Consider the following 22,138-nt stretch of genomic DNA (forward strand, 5'->3'; position numbering starts at 1 on the left):
GATACATAGTGCGCATCCCCTCCGTCACTGTATCTATTGTAATTTTCATCTACTGCACAATCAAAAGCAACATACTAGGAATGAAATCCTTTGCGATGTCGGGCGTCCTGAGCGCGTATAGAAACGCTCAGATGTATGAAACTGCACCTGTAGACTTTAACCCCCTGCCCTGTTAAATATGTGCGATGTCATTAAATGCTTTTAAACATTACTCTTGTCTTTCGACTCTTCTGTTGGTTTGATTGAGAGTGTGTGTGTGTGTTAGCTAGATCTTGTTTCTTAAAGGTAGAGTAGGCAATTTCAGAGAGGCTAGCAATAGCAAGCTAGCTTTGAAAGCATAAGATCGCTTCAGACCGGGTTGCCAGGTTTGCGTAACAAAACCAGCCCAATTGCGTAACAAAACTAGCCCAATCGGATTCTGGTGTGGTGAGAAATCGAATCCCCCAAGGAATCGGGTCTCCTTTAGGACCCGGAGTGATCCTATTGGTTCAATGTACTTTTAATGGGTTTTAGTGCTAAAATCATATTATTTGTATCGTTTAAAATGCGTTTTAATGACCATTATACTGAAGCTATAGGTTGTGTAATCAAGCATTTCTTGTTCTGTTTTTTTTTTAGTTAGCTTATGTATTAGCATAGCATACCCGATTAGCTTGTTAGCTTAGCTTATATTATATTAGGTAGGTCTGTGTTTTTTGTTTCCAATATAGTTCCCAATTACATGTTTCAAATTAATGTTTGTGTGTACTTAACATGACAATTAAGTTTAGTAATTATAATAGTAATATTATATACTATACCACATTGCTATTGTTGTGTAGAATTAATATTAAATTACTTTTACAGAACACAGTATTGCTATTTCTTAAAGGTAGAGTAGGCAATTTCGGAGAGGCTAGCAATAGCAAGCTAGCTTTGAAAGTATAAGATCGCTTCAGACAGGGTTGCCAGGTTTGTGTAACAAAAACTAGCCCAATTGCATTCAGGTGTGGTGAGAAATCGAGTCCCCCCAGGAATCAGGTCTCCTTTAGGACCCAGAGTGATCCCATTGGTTCAACGGATTTTTAATGGGTAGTATTTTTAGCACCTGGTTATAATTCCTGCAAAATCATGTTATGATTTATATCGCTTAAAATGCGTTATAATGACCATTAATGTCATGGTTCGTATACTAGTATATAACTGAAGCTATAGGTTGTGAAATCAAGCATTTCTTGTTCTGTTTTTTTTTTTAGTTAGCTTATGTATTAGCATAGCATACATCTACCCGATTAGCTTGCTAGCTTAGCTTATATTATATTAGGTAGGCCTGTGTTTTGTTTCCAATATAGTTCCCAATTACATGTTTCAAATGAATGTTTGTGTGTACTTAACATGACAATTAAGTTATTAAAAATTATAATAGTAATATTATATACTATACCACATTGCTATTGTTGTGTAAAATTAATATTAAATTACTTTTACAGAACATAGTATTGCTATTTCGTAAAGGTAGAGTAGGCAATTTCAGAGAGGCTAGCAATAGCAAGCTAGCTTTGAAAGCATAAGATCGCTTCAGACCGGGTTGCCAGGTTTGCGTAACAAAACCAGCTCAATTGCTATTCAAAACTAGCCCAATCGGATTCAGGTGTGGTGAGAAATCAAGTCCTCCCTTGAAATAGGGGCTGCATCCGAAAACTGACAAATGCTGCCTTCGGAGGACGCATTCCAAGGTAGGAAGGCATCAAGGCACGTCTGAATCCTAATCATGAGATGCCTTCATCTGATTGAATTTTGAAGGTAGCACAGATGTATCCTTCGCTGCCTTTGATATCCCACAATTCTGTGCTTTTAATTTCGGAGAAGCTAGCAATAGCAAGCTAGCTTTGAAAGCATAAGATCGCTTCAGACAGGGTTGCCAGGTTTGTGTAACAAAACCAGCCCAATCGCATTCAGGTGTGGTGAGAAATCGAGTCCCCCCAGGAATCGGGTCTTCTTTAGGACCCAGAGTGATCCCATTGGTTCAACCAACTTTTAATGGGTAGTATTTTTAGCACCTGATTATAATTCCTGCAAAATCATGTCATGATTATATAGTTTAAAATGCATTATAATGACCATTAATGTCATGGTTCATATACTAGTATATAACTGAAGCTATAGATTGTGAAATCAAGCATTTCTCGTTCTTACTTAATGCTAAGTACACACAAACATCATTAATTTGAAAAATGTAATTGGTAACTATATTGGATGCAAAAAACACAGGCCTACCTAATATAATATATGCTAAGCTAGCAAGCTAATCGGGTAGATGTTTTTTTTAGTTAGCTTATGTACTAGCATAGCATACATCTACCCGATTAGCTTGCTAGCTTAGCATATATTATATTAGGTAGGCCTGTGTTTTTTGCTTCCAATATAGTTACCAATTACATTTTTCAAATTAATGATGTTTGTGTGTACTTTGCATGACAATTAATTTATTAAAAATTATAATAGTAATATTATATACTATACCACATTGCTATTATTGCATAAAATTAATACTAAATTACTTTTGCAGAACATAGTTTGTTGCAACAATCCTTATCCTTATATAAAAAATAAATTTTTAGGAGTGGTTGTGTTTCCAGTTTCTTTTAAGGCATTCATTTTAGATTTCAAGCATATTGTTTATGCACTTAATGTAATAAACATCATACAATAGTGAAATAGGTTATAATTTGTCAAGACATCATGATAACAACTTTTGATCAGGCATTACCGCCTGGGTCCTAAAGGAGACCCGATTCCCGACCCGATTGTTAATTCAGTAACAATAGCCTAATAATAATAATAATAATAGCCTATTAAGTGAATAATTAAACATCTTTACATTCTTTTTATATAAATTAACTGAAACATTTGCATAATTGCATTAAATATTAATGTGAATACATGTAGGGTAAGTGCAAATGTGTATATAAGGGTAATTGGGTATCTGTATGCTATGCTAATACATAGGGTAAATAATACATTAAAGACATTAATGGTCATAATTATCGGTCATTGTTACCAGGCACTAAAGAGAGTACCAATTAAGAGTATTTTAAACCAATGGGATAGCTTGGGGTCCTAACAGAAACCCAATTTCAAGGGAGGACCTGATTTGTAACCCCACCGCAGTGTTGCCAAGTCTGCGGTTTTCCCGCGGAATTGGGCTACTTTTACGCTGTTGCCGCGGGTTGTTTTTCATGTCTGCGGGTTCAATCGACCCCAAATAATGTGATATTTAGCCTCTGGAATGCCAATTTTACCAGGGAGCCCCGGCAAAAATGTGGATTTTACCCCCTGGAGCACGATTGGGCTAGTTTTGAGGAGCAATTGGGTTGGTTTTGTTGTGAAAACCTGGCAACCCTTCCCCTCCAGACTAAAAACAATGGTAAAAACATCAGGGTTGCCAGGTTGTCACAATAAAACCAACCCAATTGCATTTCTGGGGGGGGGGGTCCCATGGTAAACATCATGTTCCGGGAAGTAAATATGACGTTATTTGGGGTCGATTCAACCCGCGGAAACAGTGTAAAAGTAGTCCAATTCCGCAGGAAAACTGCGGACTTGGCAGCACTGAAAACCACAGACATGGCAACACTGCCTTCAGTTCAGAGCGCTTTCTAAAACCACGCCTCCTCCAGAACACATGAACACGCACAGCTAGAGCAGAATCTGTCACGCATCACGAGAGACGGCGTTAAATTACCTCATGTCGCAAAGCACATTACAATAATAATGAACATAAACAAATTAAAGAGCTCCGACTTGTACCACCTGACTGCTGCAGATTCATTTCGGCGTTAATAGTGTTGCCATAGAAACGCATAAATCCGAGGACGTCAGTGGCTCCGGGTACAAAGATTATCAGTGATAGCAACTGTAAAAGGCAGCTGCTGTTTGTTTGCATAGCTGCACGATGACGTGTGATGTCTGCGCGAGCAGGGTGGGCGGAGTTATGCAAATACATGCTGACAGGCAGGTAGGACATCCTGTTACTGTTATGTAATTCCAACCGAATGCAATGATTGGACAAACATTTTTTGGTCCTGAGACTTTTATAGAAGATGTATATAGGCTGCATTTTTAAATATTTAATGTGAAGAGAGTTTCAACCAATACAAAAAGTGTTTATGAGAAACATTGCCTTACCTTGTGGATATACAAACCGTTCAAATGTTGTTGTTTTTTAATTGTGGCAATAATATTACTGTTTTTACTGTATTTTTAATCATTTAAATGCAGTCTTGTGAGCAAGGGGACTTCTTTTAAAAACATTAAAAAATCTTACCAACCCCAAACTTTTAGTGTATTTCAGAAAAGTCTCCATTTGCATAGAATTGAGATATTAAAGAGATCTATTTTTTCTTTCTGTGTGTGAGAATTGCCGTTAAGCTTTTGGGGGCGACACCTCATAGGTTTTAAAGAAACACACACACACACACACACACACACACACACACACCATCTGTGATCTCCATCTGTCTGTGATTAGTTCATTAGGTTTACTGATCAGGGATGGACGCAACGCAACATCACACACACCAGAACGTTTGGAACTTCCTGTCATGTGACTCACCCTAAACCAAGACACTGATATCCTGAATCAAGTGTCTCACAGCTTCACACTTCATAGATTTGAGACGGGTAATCTGTAGCCTATAATCATTAAATTACTCAACCAATTACATGCATAATTCACATGAAACAGACATTATGTAAAACATTAAGTTATTTTATTAACTTTAGTACCTTTTGAAAGTGTTTTCAAGACTGTATGTAGGATTTAAAAAAATAAATGTATGGTAAATAAACATTTTATACTAATGAATTGATATGAACTCTTTTGCAGAGATACCAAATTTTTATTGGTTTCGCCATGAAAACAACAACTTCTTGGTCTTTAAATATGACTGAAAATAAGAATTAGCACTCTTATGGAAATGATAATATTTTGTAATTATCATTTAAATCAGATTAATTTTCAAATCAACATCTCAGGAAAATGTTGTGACTTTTCAAATATGACAAAATATAACTTTCTGTTACAAAACAGGACATTGATTTCATACATGACCTCTGTAGAGGACACCAGGACTTAAAGGATTAGTTCACTTTCAAATTAATATTTCCTAGCTCTCTTCTTCTTCTTCTTCTCTATTAGAATTCCGGCAGTGTAGACACTGATAAGTGTATTACTGCCCTCCACAGGTCAAAGTTTGAACTAAATTGTCATATACAATATGCTAGTGCAAGTATATAACAGTTAGTTCAAACTTTGACCTGTGGAGGGCAGTAATACACTTATCAGTGTCCACACTGCCGGAATTCTAATAGAGAAGAAGAAGAAGAGAGCTAGTTCAAGATGAGCATTTATGGTTAAAACGTATATAATTTTTTATTTTTTTTTTCAATGTCATTGAAAATGTCCGATGGTTTCTCTAGGTAAGACTCTTATTCCTCGTCTGGTATCGTTTAAAGCTCTTTGAAGCTGCACTGAAACTGTAATTTTGACCTTCAACCGTTTGGTGCCCATTGAAGTCCACTAAATGGAGAAAAATCCTGAAATGTTTTCATTAAAACCTTAATTTCTTTTCCACTGAAGAAAGACATGAACATCTTGGATGACATGGGGGTGAGTAAATTATCAGGAAATTTTAATTTGAAAGTGAACTAATCCTTTAAATCATGTTTATCAGGAATTTTAGGAGATGCAAGAGGTGAATAGGGAAATAAATTAAATATCAATATTCCTATTAATTATTAGATATCATTATGAAAATGTTGCCAATTATTACTCCCATTATTACACTTCTTTTTTCATTACATGTTGCTCCAAGAACACATTAATATGCAAATTAGATACAGTGTATAGATACATTGAATGGGAAAATCCATTAGTACCCACATTATTGCATAAACTAAAATGGTATTTCAATTAATTCCATTATATCTTTCATAGTTGAGAATCATCTTTATACAAAGTTTGGTTAAAAACAATCCCCAAGCCTAAAAATTAATTGGTGATTTAAAAAAAAAAAAAAATCCCATTGTTTTTGCCTATACATGTCATTTTTTAAACAACTTAGTCCTAGTGTCCACTACAGAGGATAACATAACTATAATTTTTCAAAAATGTTATTTTTTAATTTGTTTCGTATGCTCTAAACAATATAATGACCTGAAAAAATACTAAAAAAAAAACTTTTCTGGGTCTCAGGAGGATATGGACACGATTTTTCTGTTGTTAATTCATTCATTAAGATCCCAACAGATGCACTGAGCTCTTTAGTCACGTGAATCCGTCTTAAGCAGCATCAGTGGTGTCGGGATTTCCTTCCGCTGGGGGATGATGGGGGATGCTGGGGATGCCCTTCCCGGCGTCCTCTCTGTGACCGTGAACGTGTCCACTCACACGTGAAAACACGCTACTGTAGGTTTGTAATTGCATCAGCTTTTATCCATTCGACTATCACATTTGCAGATGTGCAATTTACAACATTAAATTCGGAATCATTTTAAAATAAAAACCTACTACGGTACAAACAGTATCCACACTTCAAATTATTTTATATGTATATAAATGATTTTATATCCTTTAAATTCGCATTTGAATCACTTTAAAATTATTGTAAATAAATATACAATTAGAAATACCTTTAAGATTTCGCGAATATGCTTTTTTGTTGTTGTTTACAAAATAATATAATATAATATACTAATATAATATACTAATATAATATAATATAATATAATATAATATAATATAATATAATATAATATAATATATCGCTTATCGCTGGATATAGTGGAAAGACCCGTATGTTCAGCACCTTGGACAGCGCGTGCAGAGCGCTCATGGGATTTGAAGTCATTTTCGTGCGCTTGCGCGTCATTGGCGACCGTTTAGAACTACAAATCCCGTGATTGTTTGCGCGGCGAACGCTTTCTCTGCTTGTAGGCATCATCGGAAACGGGCCACAAGGCGTCGTAGTAACCAAGCCGAATGGGTTACTAGAAACCAGAAATCATATTCTCTAAAATATTACGCCAATAGCTCAACTCAAAGCGTCTTTACTCCCTCAACGCTGCGCCGACTCCGCGGTGGAGGGATTAATCCACCTAAACCAGCTCGCGCGGCTCTTCTCCTGGCTTCTGCATCCCAAACCCGGTTCCTGATGATTCAGTGATCCGGATCACGCGAGGAATGGAAGAGTTTGCTTGAGTATCACTGGGAATTGAAGAGCTTTAGGCGAAAGTTGAAGAAGATGAAGGCGTTTGTGGGTAAGGTCTGATCGTCGGGGCGGTCGAGAGTCGTCTGATGGTTGAAATCGTGGAGATTTTCTGAAATCCTGGCGGCAAACACGCCGACTTTTGCCCTTTAGAGAAGATTAAAGCCATGATGGCTTTGAGGTTCGTCTCCTCGGTGAAGACCTGAAGTCTCTGCAAGCCTTTAAAGACGTCCAGAGCTCAGTGTGATGGAAGTAGATGCATTTGGATCTTCTGCTAGTTGTTTTAATGGTAATGCACATGCTCTTTAAAGGCTTTTATACTCTAAAGCCTGCTGCAATGGCTGGTAGGTGCAACCAACTAATCCATTCTTGACTGTTATATAGCTTTAATCTGGATCCAAATCAGCATTTTCCCTTCATTTTAGCCTGATTCTTCATGACACCCATTGGGATCTTCAGACAGCCTTCCCTGTACAGGTGACCCAGCTGATGTTCCAGTTATGATGCCCATGCTGCATGCATGAACTTCAAGAGGGCATTGAATGCTGTAGGGTTGGTGTTGCCTAGTGGTTAAAGATCTGAACTGGTGACTGAAAGGGTTGGTGATCCATCACCACTGTGTCCTTGACCTCAGAGAGACGGTCCCTGTAGAAAGTCCTCTGTTAGTCAGCTAAATGACACATTTGTAGACGATTGCAGATCCCGAGAGCATGGCAGAGAAGACGGCTCCCCGCTGTCAGCTGAGGCTGGAGTGGATTCATGGATATAGAGGACATCAGTGCAGGAATAACCTGTACTACACCGCGGGGAAGGAGATCGTGTATTTCGTGGCTGGAGTTGGAGTGGTCTACAACACCAGAGAACACACACAGAAGTTTTATTTGGGACACAACGACGACATCATTAGGTATGATGGGCTTCATAACATTTGTATTATTGGTGTCATGGATTTGTATCACTGAAAACATAAATGCCAAAAAGCATGTGATAATCATTCAGTACCATCATATGTAACAAGGTACCATGATAATACCACGTTTTTAATGTCGTGTTATTTCTTGAAGTACCGTGATGTCAGTTTTTTGGACACATACTATGGTAATACCATGATTTTTGGACATGTACCATGGTAAGGGCATTGCTTTCTTTTAAATGTGACTGTGTATCATGATACAGTAATCATTCGGTACCATGAAAGTTAACAAAGTACCATGAAAATACCATGCTTTTTAGCATGTACCATTGTAATGTCACTGTATTCCTTGGAGTACCATGATATAATAGTATTATGGACAAGTACTATGGTACTGCCATGATGTACTGTGATGATACCATGTTTTCTGGACATTTACCATGGTAATGTCATTGTATTCTCAATTTTCTCAATTTTGTTTTGGACACATACTATGGCAAAACCATGTTTTTCTGGTCGTGTGTCATGATGATACCATGTTTTGGGACATTTACCATGGTAATGCCAATCGTATTCTCTTAAATGCAATGATGTGTCATGCATATACTATGGTAAATTCATATATGAATCAGTACCATGGTATGTACCATGATAATACCATGCTTTTTAGCTTGTACCATGGTGATGTCATTGCATTTCTTGGAGTACCATGTTATTACAGTATTATAGACAAGTGTAATACCATGATTTTTTGGACATTTACCATGGTAATGTCATTGCATTTTTTTAATGCCACAAGGTATGATGTACATACCATAGTAAATTAATATTATAATTATTCAGTGCCATGGTATGTAACAAAATTTCATGGTAATTCCATGTTTTTTAATATGCACCATGGTAATGTCATGGTATTTTTTTGCAGTACCGTGATATCTAAATTTTTTTTGGACACATATTATGGCAAAACCATGTTTTTCTGGTCACGTGCCATGATGATACCATGTTTTTGGACATTTACCATGGTAATGCCATTGTATTCTTTTATAAGCCATGACTTGTCATGCATATACCATGGTAAATAAATTCATACATCATGCATGCATGATAATACCATGCTTTTTAGCATGTACCATGGTAATGTCATTGCATTTCTTGGAGTACCATGATTTTACAGTATTATGGACAAGTACTATGATAATACTATGATTTTTGGGCCGCAATGATACCATGTTTTCTGGACATTTACCATGGAAATGCCATTTCATTCTTTTAAATGCCACAAAGTATAATGTAAATACCATGGTAAATTAACATAATTATTCAGTACCATGGTATGTAACAAAGTAATACCATGTTTTTTTTTTAATATGCAACATAGTACCGTGATATTTATTTATTTTTTTGGATGCATACCATGTTTTTCTAGTCATGTGCCATGATGATACTATGTTTTTTGGACATTTACCATGGTAATGCCATTGTATTCTTTGAAATGTCATGCATGAAGCATGGTTAATTAATATATCAATCAGTACCATGTAACAAAATACCATGATAATACCATATTTGAATATGTACCATAGTAATGTCAAGGTATTTCTTGGACATATATCGAGTACAATGGTACATGAATAATCATTGATGATGGTATATATCATCACTGTACTGCATTCTGGTTTGTTTCAGTAGTGTGGACAGTAGTTGTTCCTCTATGATAAAGTCGCTTGTATCTGATTTGCACCGAGACACCTGATGATATCTGAACCTCGGCACACTTATCAGACCATCGTCTCCTGGACGGATCAATGCTGAGCTTTACAATCATGTACTGATCGTATCGCTGAACAACAGCAGGAGTTTGGAATGAAATGGGGTTCATATGTAGAGACGACAGCAGGATGACCCTGATGGAGGGCAGTGCGTGTGTAAAAAGCTTTTCATGTTAAGCAAACCTATGCAATTTTTCCCCTCGAGGGAGAGATGGGCCGATATGTTCGGACACGTATAAAAGAGGGCACTTGTGTTTCTAGCAAGGTGAAAGAGCAATTTGAATACTGAAAAAGCTGGCTTCTAGTTTGCATCTTGCATTCTGCGTGAAGATTTGGACTGTGTTGTGACAGAAAGCCAAGCAGATTTAGCAACATTTGCGTTTTCCCAACTGCCAAATCCGAGACTTCCAGGACGAGCGCACAACACAGGCTCTGTTTGCGCCTGAGGATGAGATGCTATTCTTGTCATCCGATTCCATTCACGGCAATTATCGTCTTGCCCAGACGCTCTGGTGTAACTATCCTGTTTGTTTATGATGAGGTTTAATTGCCTGGTTAGAGTTGGTGAAACTTCAGCGCAGGTTAAGTTCAAACAGTCACGGGATGTGGGCGGAAATACGTTATGCCGAGGCGTCTTGATTTAGGCTGAGCTTACTATTGATGGATTTAGTAATTAGCGTTAATTGCCTCAAGTGTCCCGTCAGCTCGTTTAGCAGGTCTCTCTGTAATGTGCACCTATAAACGGAGACCACGAGACAGCGTTTGTGTTATTGCGGTAATTGTTTGTTTATGGAAACTCTGACATTCAGTGTTCTTGGCTTTTGCTGGATTGTATTATATTAGAACACACACACACACACACACACACACACACACACACAATGGTCATGGTCGACGTAGACTGAAGAGTGAGTATATTAACCCAGTTTATCTCACTGCCTGAGGGGGATCTTTGCTATTAAAAGTCATATTAAAAGTACTATGAAAAAACACACATGATGCCAGTGGCGCAGAAGTATAAAATATGCTTTTACTGCAGTGAAGAGCCAAATCTGATGAATTTAGTGTCATTTTGGGCTATATTAGAGCAGTCTGGTGTAGCTGGTGTTTTATGCAACAGTTATTCAAGGTGTTAAAGTCAATCGGCACTAATGATACAAGGTTCATGTGACCCAATTCCGATGTGGCACAGATCGGATGCGACCCTCGAACATGAAAGCACCTGGATTCTGATATTCTCAGATCAATTTCAGGTCTGTGTAAATAAATCTGATATGAATCAGTGTAATTCCTGTCTATGCGAGTTGTACGCCTTTGAAAACGCGACGGTGGTAAATGACATCATTAACTGTGATCACATGACTCTTTTCAATGGCGCAATGGAGGAAGAAGGCTTAATGCCCCTTTCACAAGATGTAATACAAGTCTCTGGTGTCTCCAGAATGTGTCTGTGAAGTTTCAGATCAGATCATTTATTATAGCTTGTCAAATTTGCCTCTATTTGGGTGTGAGCAAAAACACGCCGTTTTTGTGTGTGTCCCTTTAAATGCAAATGAGCTGCTGCTTTAACAGCTCAACAACAACAAAGCTGGAGAATCTCACGCAGCCAAAATGAGGATTGTCAGTAACGGTGTTCAGCCTTACATTGTTCAAACCGGAGTCGACACTGATGGATATGTCTATTTTGCTGTGTTTCGCCAAGTGTATAAATGCAGATATCAGATATGGGATGTAAGCTCATCAGAAAACTGGATATAGTTAACAAACTGGAGTTGAGCAGTGTAAATGCAACCTTAGTGATTTAGATTTTTGAAGAAGAATTAAAGTTCAGCTTGTAACTCATCTTGCAGTGCATCTTCAGTACATCTTGTCGAGGAGAAATGTGCTGTTATTATTGCATGCTGATTTATTTATGCAAGAAGATTTAAACCTGGCAGGCGATAAAACAAGCGATTACTCGAGACCAAAATATTCACAATGTTCTTGTACAAACATTCTTAAATCAAGACACATTTACTTGAGAAGCAAAATGGCTTAAGATAAAGTTTTCTGAAAAAGTCATCAAAACTAAGTGAATATATATGCTGAAAACAAGACAAATATCTGCTAATGGTGTAAGAAAAATAAACTTCTTAACCCAATGGCAGATATTTTTTCTTGTTTCAGGCATAGACGAGTCGTTCTCTGGGTCTGGTGTCAATGAAAGCTTTTATTGGACTAACAAGGACGTTTTCAGTTCTGAAATTTACAGGATATTCTTATAGTCGATGACCTCTAATATATCAAAAGCTCAAGAAAAAGTTGATTTCTCAGTTCATGACCCCTTTAATAAATGTTCTTTTCCAACATACTTTGGGTTCATTTTAAGGAAGCAATACAGTAATTTTTAAACAATAGTTGAATTAAATAAAACTACCCAGCAGATTGGGCAAACATTTAACCCAATTGCTGAGTTAAAACAACTCAAATTGCTGGGTTAAAACAACCCAGTCGCTGAGTTAAAACAACCCAAATCGATGGGTTAAAACAATTCAAATCTTTGGGTTAAAACAACCCAAATCGCTGGGTTAAAACAACCCAACCGCTGGGTTAAAACAACCCAAATCGCTGGGTTAAAACAACCCAACCGCTGGGTTAAAACAACCCAATCGCTGGGTTAAAACAACCCAAATCGCTGGGTTAAAACAACCCAACCGCTGGGTTAAAACAACCCAATCGCTGAGTTAAAACAACCCAACCGCTGCGTTAAAACAACCCATTCGCTGGGTTAAAGCAACACAATCGCTGGGTTAAAACAACCCAATCGCTGAGTTAAAACAACCCAACCACTGGGTTAAAACAACCCAAATCGCTGGGTTAAAACAACCCAAATCACTGGGTTAAAACAACCCAACCGCTGGGTTAAAACAACTCAAATCGCTGGGTTAAAACAACCCAAATCGCTGGGTTAAAACAACCCAACCGCTGGGTTAAAACAACCCAAATCGCTGGGTTAAAACAACCCAATCGCTGAGTTAAAACAACCCAAATCGCTGGGTTAAAACAACCCAACCGCTGGGTTAAAACAACCCAAATCGCTGGGTTAAAACAACCCAATCGCTGAGTTAAAACAACCCAATCGCTGAGTTAAAACAACCCAAATCGCTGAGTTAAAACAACCCAAATCGCTGGGTTAAAACAACCCAACCGCTGGGTTAAAACAACCCAAATCGCTGGGTTAAAACAACCCAACCGCTGGGTTAAAACAACCCAAATCGCTGGGTTAAAACAACCCAATCGCTGAGTTAAAACAACCCAAATCGCTGAGTTAAAACAACCCAACCGCTGCGTTAAAACAACCCATTCGCTGGGTTAAAGCAACACAATCGCTGGGTTAAAACAACTCAAATTGCTGGGTTAAAACAACCCAGTCGCTGAGTTAAAACAACCCAAATCGATGGGTTAAAACAATTCAAATCTTTGGGTTAAAACAACCCAAATCGCTGGGTTAAAACAACCCAACCGCTGGGTTAAAACAACCCAAATCGCTGGGTTAAAACAACCCAACCGCTGGGTTAAAACAACCCAATCGCTGGGTTAAAACAACCCAAATCGCTGGGTTAAAACAACCCAACCGCTGGGTTAAAACAACCCAATCGCTGAGTTAAAACAACCCAACCGCTGCGTTAAAACAACCCATTCGCTGGGTTAAAGCAACACAATCGCTGGGTTAAAACAACCCAATCGCTGAGTTAAAACAACCCAACCACTGGGTTAAAACAACCCAAATCGCTGGGTTAAAACAACCCAAATCACTGGGTTAAAACAACCCAACCGCTGGGTTAAAACAACTCAAATCGCTGGGTTAAAACAACCCAAATCGCTGGGTTAAAACAACCCAACCGCTGGGTTAAAACAACCCAAATCGCTGGGTTAAAACAACCCAATCGCTGAGTTAAAACAACCCAAATCGCTGGGTTAAAACAACCCAACCGCTGGGTTAAAACAACCCAAATCGCTGGGTTAAAACAACCCAATCGCTGAGTTAAAACAACCCAATCGCTGAGTTAAAACAACCCAAATCGCTGAGTTAAAACAACCCAAATCGCTGGGTTAAAACAACCCAACCGCTGGGTTAAAACAACCCAAATCGCTGGGTTAAAACAACCCAACCGCTGGGTTAAAACAACCCAAATCGCTGTGTTAAAACAACCCAATCGCTGAGTTAAAACAACCCAAATCGCTGAGTTAAAACAACCCAACCGCTGCGTTAAAACAACCCATTCGCTGGGTTAAAGCAACACAATCGCTGGGTTAAAACAACCCAATCGCTGAGTTAAAACAACCCAACCACTGGGTTAAAACAACCCAAATCGCTGAGTTAAAACAACCCAACCGCTGCGTTAAAACAACCCATTCGCTGGGTTAAAGCAACACAATCGCTGGGTTAAAACAACCCAATCGCTGAGTTAAAACAACCCAACCACTGGGTTAAAACAACCCAAATCGCTGGGTTAAAACAACCCAAATCACTGGGTTAAAACAACCCAACCGCTGGGTTAAAACAACTCAAATCGCTGGGTTAAAACAACCCAAATCGCTGGGTTAAAACAACCCAACCGCTGGGTTAAAACAACCCAAATCGCTGGGTTAAAACAACCCAATCGCTGGGTTAAAACAACCCAATCACTGGGTTAAAACAACCCAAATCTTTGGGTTAAAACAACCCAATCGCTGGGTTAAAACAACCCAAATCGCTGGGTTAAAACAACCCAACCGCTGGGTTTAAACAACCCAATCGCTGGGTTAAAACAACCCAAATCGCTGGGTTAAAACAACTCAAATCTTTGGGTTAAAACAATCCAATCGCTGAGTTAAAACAACCCATTCGCTGGGTTAAAACAACCCAATCACTGGGTTAAAACAACCCAACCGCTGGGTTAAAACAACCCAAATCGCTGGGTTAAAACAACCCATTCGCTGGGTTAAAACAACCCAATCACTGGGTTAAAACAACCCAACCGCTGGGTTAAAACAACTCAAATCTTTGGGTTAAAACAATCCAATCGCTGGGTTAAAACAACCCAAATCGCTGGGTTAAAACAACCCAACTGCTGGGTTAAAACAACCCAAATCGCTGGGTTAAAACAACCCATTCGCTGGGTTAAAACAACCCAATCACTGGGTTAAAACAACCCAAATCTTTGGGTTAAAACAACCCAATCGCTGGGTTAAAACAACCCAATCGCTGGGTTAAAACAACCCAAATCGCTGGGTTAAAACAACTCAAATCTTTGGGTTAAAACAATCCAATCGCTGAGTTAAAACAACCCATTCGCTGGGTTAAAACAACCCAATCACTGGGTTAAAACAACCCAACCGCTGGGTTAAAACAACCCAATCACTGGGTTAAAACAACTCAAATCTTTGGGTTAAAACAACCCAAATCACTGGGTTAAAACAACCCATTCGCTGGGTTAAAGCAACGCAACCGCTGGGTTAAAACAACCCAATCGCTGGGTTAAAACAACCCAACCACTGGGTTAAAACAACCCATTCGCTGGGTTAAAGCAACGCAACCGCTGGGTTAAAACAACCCAATTGCTGGGTTAAAACAACCCAATTGCTGGGTTAAAACAACCCAACCGCTGGGTTAAAACAACTCAAATCTTTGGGTTAAAACAACCCAAATCACTGGGTTAAAACAACCCAACCGCTGGGTTAAAACAACTCAAATCTTTGGGTTAAAACAACCCAAATCGCTGGGTTAAAACAACCCAATCGCTGAGTTAAAACAACCCAATCACTGGGTTAAAACAACCCAAATCACTGGGTTAAAACAACCCAACCGCTGGGTTAAAACAACCCAATCGCTGAGTTAAAACAACCCAATCGCTGGGTTAAAACAACCCAAATCACTGGGTTAAAACAACCCAAATCACTGGGTTAAAACAACCCAATCGCTGAGTTAAAACAACCCAAATCACTGGGTTAAAACAACCCAAATCACTGGGTTAAAACAACCCAATCGCTGAGTTAAAACAACCCAATCGCTGGGTTAAAACAACCCAATCGCTGAGTTAAAACAACCCAACCGCTGGGTTAAAACAACTCAAATCTTTGGGTTAAAACAACCCAAATCACTGGGTTAAAACAACCCATTCGCTGGGTTAAAACAACCCAACCGCTGGGTTAAAACAACTCAAATCTTTGGGTTAAAACAACCCAAATCACTGGGTTAAAACAACCCATTCGCTGGGTTAAAACAACCCAACCGCTGGGTTAAAACAACCCATTCGCTGGGTTAAAACAACCCAACCGCTGGGTTAAAACAACCCATTCGCTGGGTTAAAGCAATGCAATCGCTTGGTTAAAACAACCCAACCTCTAGGTTTGTCTATTTTCAACCCAACTTGGGTAGTTTTTAAACCAGTTTAAACACTAACAACATGATTTTCTGTAAAGCTGCTTGTAAACGGTGTGTATTGTGAAAAGCACTACATAAATATATTTTGCTTTGATATTTTTATTGGAAAACCAAAATTACAGTTCTTTGAAGATTAAAAAAAGTTTCTTTCTAGATTCTTCAGATTAGTGTTTTTGGTTCCTGTGTTCTTTAAAGCACCAGACAATAGATGGTTTTCTAAAGAACTATCATCCGTTTTATTAACGTCTAGATTGCACACGTGTGCTGACTAGTAAAGACGCTTTGAGTCAAAGCACTCATTGTTCTTGTTTCTCTCAGCATGAAGGGCAAGTGTTGTTGGGTCACCTCTATCAGCCCGGATCTGACCCCAAACACAGTGAGATTAGCCGAACATTTGAGCTCTTAACAGGGGGCAGACGCTCCGTGGAATTACTGTAAGCTCAAATTCCACGCTGTCTCATCCCGTGAACCGAGGACACGTTTGTTTCTTGTTTCTGTGCTGAAATGTCTTGTCATGGCTTTGGATATGCATGATTTTCAGAGCTCATTATGACTAAAACAAACTGACTACTCATTTCATTAAAGCTCTCGTTGGAGATGCGTTCATAATTGCATTATTCTAATGAACTGATCCCTGCTCACTCACTGCTTTTTCCTTCTCTTAAAAATAGCGCAGAATTGTTTTTTAAATGAAAATTTGAATGAGCAACTTGTGAATTTAAATTAATTTATACCACAGTGTTGTTGCATTTTAGACTCTAATAACTGAGGTGTTCATTAATTAATTTGGCTATTACAGATTCATAAGAGAATAACGGTGACATGCTGTGTTTTTAGATACTACGGAGCCTCACACATGACATGATATATATGATGGCAATGAATTAAGAATTTGTTCTCACAGTTTATTAATTTGTTCTCTCTTTTAGTCAATCGTGGCCAAACACTGAACTAATCACTCCCTCGTTTTGGTTTAACTAACTTTAGTAAATAGAGGGAAGAAACTATTATATCTTATACTACGTGGCTGTTGAAAGCTTGAATCTGATTGGCTGATGAATGTTGTGCAATTATCAAATATTTAAACATTCTTAAATCAAGATACATTTACTTGAAAAGCAAATGTCTTATCTTAAGATAAAAAGTGTTTTCTGGAAAAAATGATCAAAATGAGATGGGTTTAAGCTTAGAAGAAGATAAAATATCTGCAAATGGGGTTAGAAAAATAAAGCATAACTTCATTTTAATACATTTTTCAGAAAACAAGACTTAATATTTTATATATATTTCCTTCTCAAGTAAATGCATCTTGATTTAAGAATGTTTAGATATTTGCACTGGAAAACAAGACAAAAATGCTGAGGAAAATATTTTTTTGCAATGCAATAGTATAAATATTGAAATATTGAAGTAGTTTTTTTGCACAGATATGTTGTAATAGATATTTTTTAATGATTAATTTGATCAAATTGTCTGTGCACTACTAAAAATTACTGTTACTGACAATCCTCATTTTGGCTGCGTGAGATTCTCCAGCTTTGTTGTTGTTGAGCTGTTAAAGCTCCGCCCTCTTCTGGAAAGGGGGCGGGAGCAGCAGCTCATTTGCATTTAAAGGGACACACACAAAAACGTTCGCACCCAAATAGGAGCAAATTTGACAAGCTATAATAAATGATCTGTGGGGGATTTTGAGCTGAAACTTCACAGACACATTCTGGAGACACCAGAGACTGATATTACATCTTGTGAAAGGGGCATTATAGGTCCCCTTTAATTCAAAGTTAAAAGAAGACATAAACACACATGAATTTTTCAATAAACAAGGCATTTCAAGTAAATGTATCTTGATTTAAGAATGTTTAGATATTTTTTTTTGCAGTGTGGTCAGTAGTTCTTGTAGTTTTGCTGCTTAAGGCTAGTATTTATTGTTTAGCATCGTATCAGAAACCTTTCGCTGGTTGCAGTTCTCAGACAGCTGGAATTATTTCAGGCATTTCCAAAAGTGCGCTGTCACGACAGCGGTCAGACGTCCCACTTCACTGCACAAAGACTTCAACACATCTGCGGAGGCACATCTCGCGCTCGCACTCTCTCTGGCATGCTTATCATCCGCTCTTCATATTCCCTTTCAGCTTCCTCCCTGGAGGCCTACAGTCACTGGTGTTCATTTGACTGCAGATCCTTCCCAGAATCCTTCAGCTGTTCACTGACTCACAGGGGTCCAGCACTAAGCCCAGAGAGGGTCATGAGTAAACGCCTACGGGCGTCCCAACACACATACTGACAACGGGTCAGTCTCAGAGAAACATGTCTGGGAAAATAATATTATATTGTGCATAAAGAAAATAAAACACATTTAGATTTTTTCTTTTTTTTTTTTGCATTGACATATTATTCTCATGATAATTAAGCCCATTTCTTTCCAAATTCTAATTCTTGTAATGCATTTGAGGTTTATTTTACTTTTACTTTTTTTGCAAACTGTAAAAGCTGATTTTTCGAAGTTTGATACTATTTCAGTCGTTCTGCACGCTTAATTCAACGTGTTCTTTCCCAGCTAACAGGGAACGTTCTCAGGAAAGAAAGAGTACAGAATCTCCGGATCAAAACACAGGCGAAGAAACAGCAGAAACAAGCGATAGAAGCATGTAAAATAACGCGATCATCAAACATTAAAGGATTAGTTTGCTTCAGAATTAAAATGTACTGATAATTTACTCTCCTCCATGTCATCCAAGATGTTCATGTCTTTCTTTCATCAGTCGAAAAGAAATGGAGGTTTTTGAGGAAAACATTCCAGTATTTTTCTCCATATAGTGGACTTCACTGGGGTTCAACGGGTTGAAGGTCCAAATGTCAGTTTCAGTGCAGCTTCAAAGAGCTCTACATGATCCCAGACGAGGAATAAGAGTCTTATCTAGAGAAACCATTGGACATTTTCTAAAAAAATAAATAAACATTATATACTTTTTAACCAAAAATGCTTGTCTTGCACTGCTCTGTGATGCACCATGCATTACGTAATCATGTTGGAAAGGTCACATGTGAAATTTTGCTCCATGCGTGGAGCATCACAGAGCAGTGCAAGACAAGCATTTGTGGTTAAAAAGTACATCATTTTTATTGTTTTTAGAAAATGGTCGATGGTTTCTCTAGATAAGACTCTTATTCCTCATCTGGGATCATGTAGAGCTCTTTGAAGCTGCACTGAAACTGACATTTGGACCTTCAACCCGTTGAACCCCAGTGAAGTCCACTATATGTTTTCCTCAAAAACATTCTTTTTAATTATTTGTGAAAAAGTACTAGCAATTTCTGAGTGAAAACCATTTTTTCCCCAATTGTATGAATGTGTTTTGTGAGATTCACCCGACTCTCTCTATCAGCTCTATTCAAGCCAGAACATCTGTTCCAAAGCGTTCAGTATTAGATTTTGTTGCAATATCTGATGTTTTTATATGCGCACACACACACACACACACACACACACACACACACACACACACACACACACACACACTCTTTTATCTGTTGTGTGTGAAAAGCCTTGATTCGATCAATAGCCACAGAGTTGCAGCTGCATGCTGCTTTCAGAGCCGCTGTCAGTGATGTCAAAGTCACGGTCAGTGTTTCTTCTTCTTCTCTTTCCTCTCGCCGCATCTTCTCCCTCTCGCTGGCAGAGCAGAATGTTGTTTCATCATTTAGGGTGCTTAATGGAGATTTCAGTTATGATTAAGTTTAGTATAAATTTTGTCTTTGCTTCTGGAGTAATATAGACACAAATTAGATTCCCTGATGCTAGCGGTTCTTTGATACTGTTGCATAAAATGGTGTGAAACAGTTTTAGGGGTTTGTTGAAATGCAAGAATTAGCTATAAAATGAATATGGAGAGAAGCTCGGATCATCTGATGAGAAATGTTTGAGTTCATAATAAGATCTCTGGCGTTTGGATTCTTGAGCAAATCTGAGCACAGATTAAGACAGCGTTGATATTGTTAAAGGGTTAGTTCACCCAAAAATAATGTCATTTATTACTCACCCTCATGTCCTTCCACACCCGTAAGACCTTCGTTCATCTTCAGAACACAAATTAAGATATTTTTGATGAAATCCGATGGCTCAGTGAGGCCTGAGCAATGACATTTCCTCTCTCAAGATCCATTAATGTACTAAAAACATATTTAAATCAGTTCATGTGAATACAGTGGTTCAATATTAATATTATAAAGCGATGAGAATACTTTTTGTGCGCCAAAAAAACTAAATAACGACTATTTAACAATATCTAATGATTGCCGATTTCAAAACACTGCTTCATGAAGCTTGGGAGCTTTACGAATCAAATCAGCGATTCGGAGTGCCAAAGTCACGTGATTTCAGCAGTTTGATACGCGATGCAAATCACTGATTCGACATAAAAGATTCGTAATGCTCCGAAGCTTCCTGTAGCATTGTTAAGAAGTCATTATTTTGTTTTTTTGGCGCACAAAAAATATTCTCGTCACTTTATAATAAATTTTAAATATTTTTTTATATTTACAAATATTTTAATTTTTTTTAAATAATTAAAAAATATATATTTTTTTATTATTAAAAAATGATAAATTAAAGCTATATATAAATATATATATATATATATATATAAATAAAATAAAAAATATTTAAAAAATACCAAAATTAAAATGAAAATATACAAATAATTCAAGCATATTTAAAATATTAATAAAAAGTATAATATAAATAATGCTGAAATAACACTGGTTTAAGAAGAAACATTTTACTTTCCTAATGTGATGCATTTCAGAGTAAAAACAGGATATTTAACGAGGAAAAAAAAAGTCGGAATTTGATTGGATGTTAAAAAGGTGGTTTTGTTGCAATTAATGCATCTAAAGGTCATTTTTCATTTTATTTTGACTTTAAAGGGGTTGTATGTAGAATTCAGAAACTCTTGTTTTTAGCGACACCGGTGGCCATTAAGTGAACTGCAGCAGCAACTTACTGAATATCTCAATAACAAAATGTGAGACTATACTTTGAATTAATCACATGACACATTGACATTACAGTACAGAATGACTCTTTCAGCATTGACCCGAACATTGTATAAGCATTTGTTGGCTTCATGTGTCACAGGTCTCGGAAGCACAAGCTGTTCATATATTGGCAATAAAAAAAACGATTAATACATGTAAATTCTGACATATAGCCCCTTTAAGCAACAGTCTTGGTCTAGTAGAAGCAATTAAGATATTAAAGCGATCTCATTAGTGATTTTTCCCTACTGCAGGTTGTTACTTGCACATATGTGGTAACACACACACACACACACACACACACACTTGATGGCAGCACATCTGTAGCACATAACCTCGTTGGCACACAGCACAGCTGCTGGCTTGGGTTTTATGCCAGTGGACATGGAGAGACTTTGATCGTTCTGCAACTCACGGACACACACACACACACACACACACACACACACACACACTGAGGCAGTTTAGCCCTGTTTAATCTGCCTTTGATCTGCGATTGAGAAGAAACTCCTGCCCCGTTGCCCCTGCTGTTACTGATGGCAGGGGACGAGGTGCTAATATCAGCCCTAATGGGACTGTAGTGAATGTCATGTGCTCTTTTACAGTAAATCCCTGTGACTCTGCACTTTGCACCTGCGATAATGACACAATTATCGTGCATTATATTTATTAACGCAATAACCTGTCTGAGGCGATGGATGGCAATCATTTACTACAGTATAGGAGTGATCTGAGCATTAGTATTGTTAACTAAAACTATTAA

The 22,138-nt window shown here is 37.9% G+C and overlaps 2 protein-coding genes across 6 annotated transcripts in view; both read left to right on the forward strand.

The window, feature by feature from the left end:
* Positions 1–211, forward strand: part of sptbn1 (spectrin, beta, non-erythrocytic 1) — a 115,331-nt gene extending 115,120 nt beyond the window's left edge. For all 3 annotated transcript variants that reach the window (XM_048172516.1, XM_048172515.1, XM_048172517.1), the window contains one exon: positions 1–211. This exon is cut by the window's left edge and continues 1,306 nt beyond it. The gene's annotated coding sequence lies outside the window, so the exon portion shown is untranslated.
* A 6,599-nt stretch (positions 212–6,810) lies between these two features.
* Positions 6,811–22,138, forward strand: part of eml6 (EMAP like 6) — a 60,598-nt gene continuing 45,270 nt past the window's right edge. For 2 of the 3 annotated variants that reach the window (XM_048172930.1, XM_048172932.1), the window contains exon 1: positions 6,811–8,154. In XM_048172930.1, the coding sequence (XP_048028887.1) occupies positions 7,958–8,154 (197 nt within the window). In that variant the 5' untranslated portion in view covers positions 6,811–7,957. The remainder of the gene's footprint in view (positions 8,155–22,138) is intronic. The other variant, XM_048172931.1, reaches the window with a different exon arrangement.

The sequence above is a fragment of the Megalobrama amblycephala genome, linkage group LG21 (genome assembly GCF_018812025.1).
Source record: "Megalobrama amblycephala isolate DHTTF-2021 linkage group LG21, ASM1881202v1, whole genome shotgun sequence".
NCBI classification, from domain to species: Eukaryota; Metazoa; Chordata; class Actinopteri; order Cypriniformes; family Xenocyprididae; genus Megalobrama; species Megalobrama amblycephala.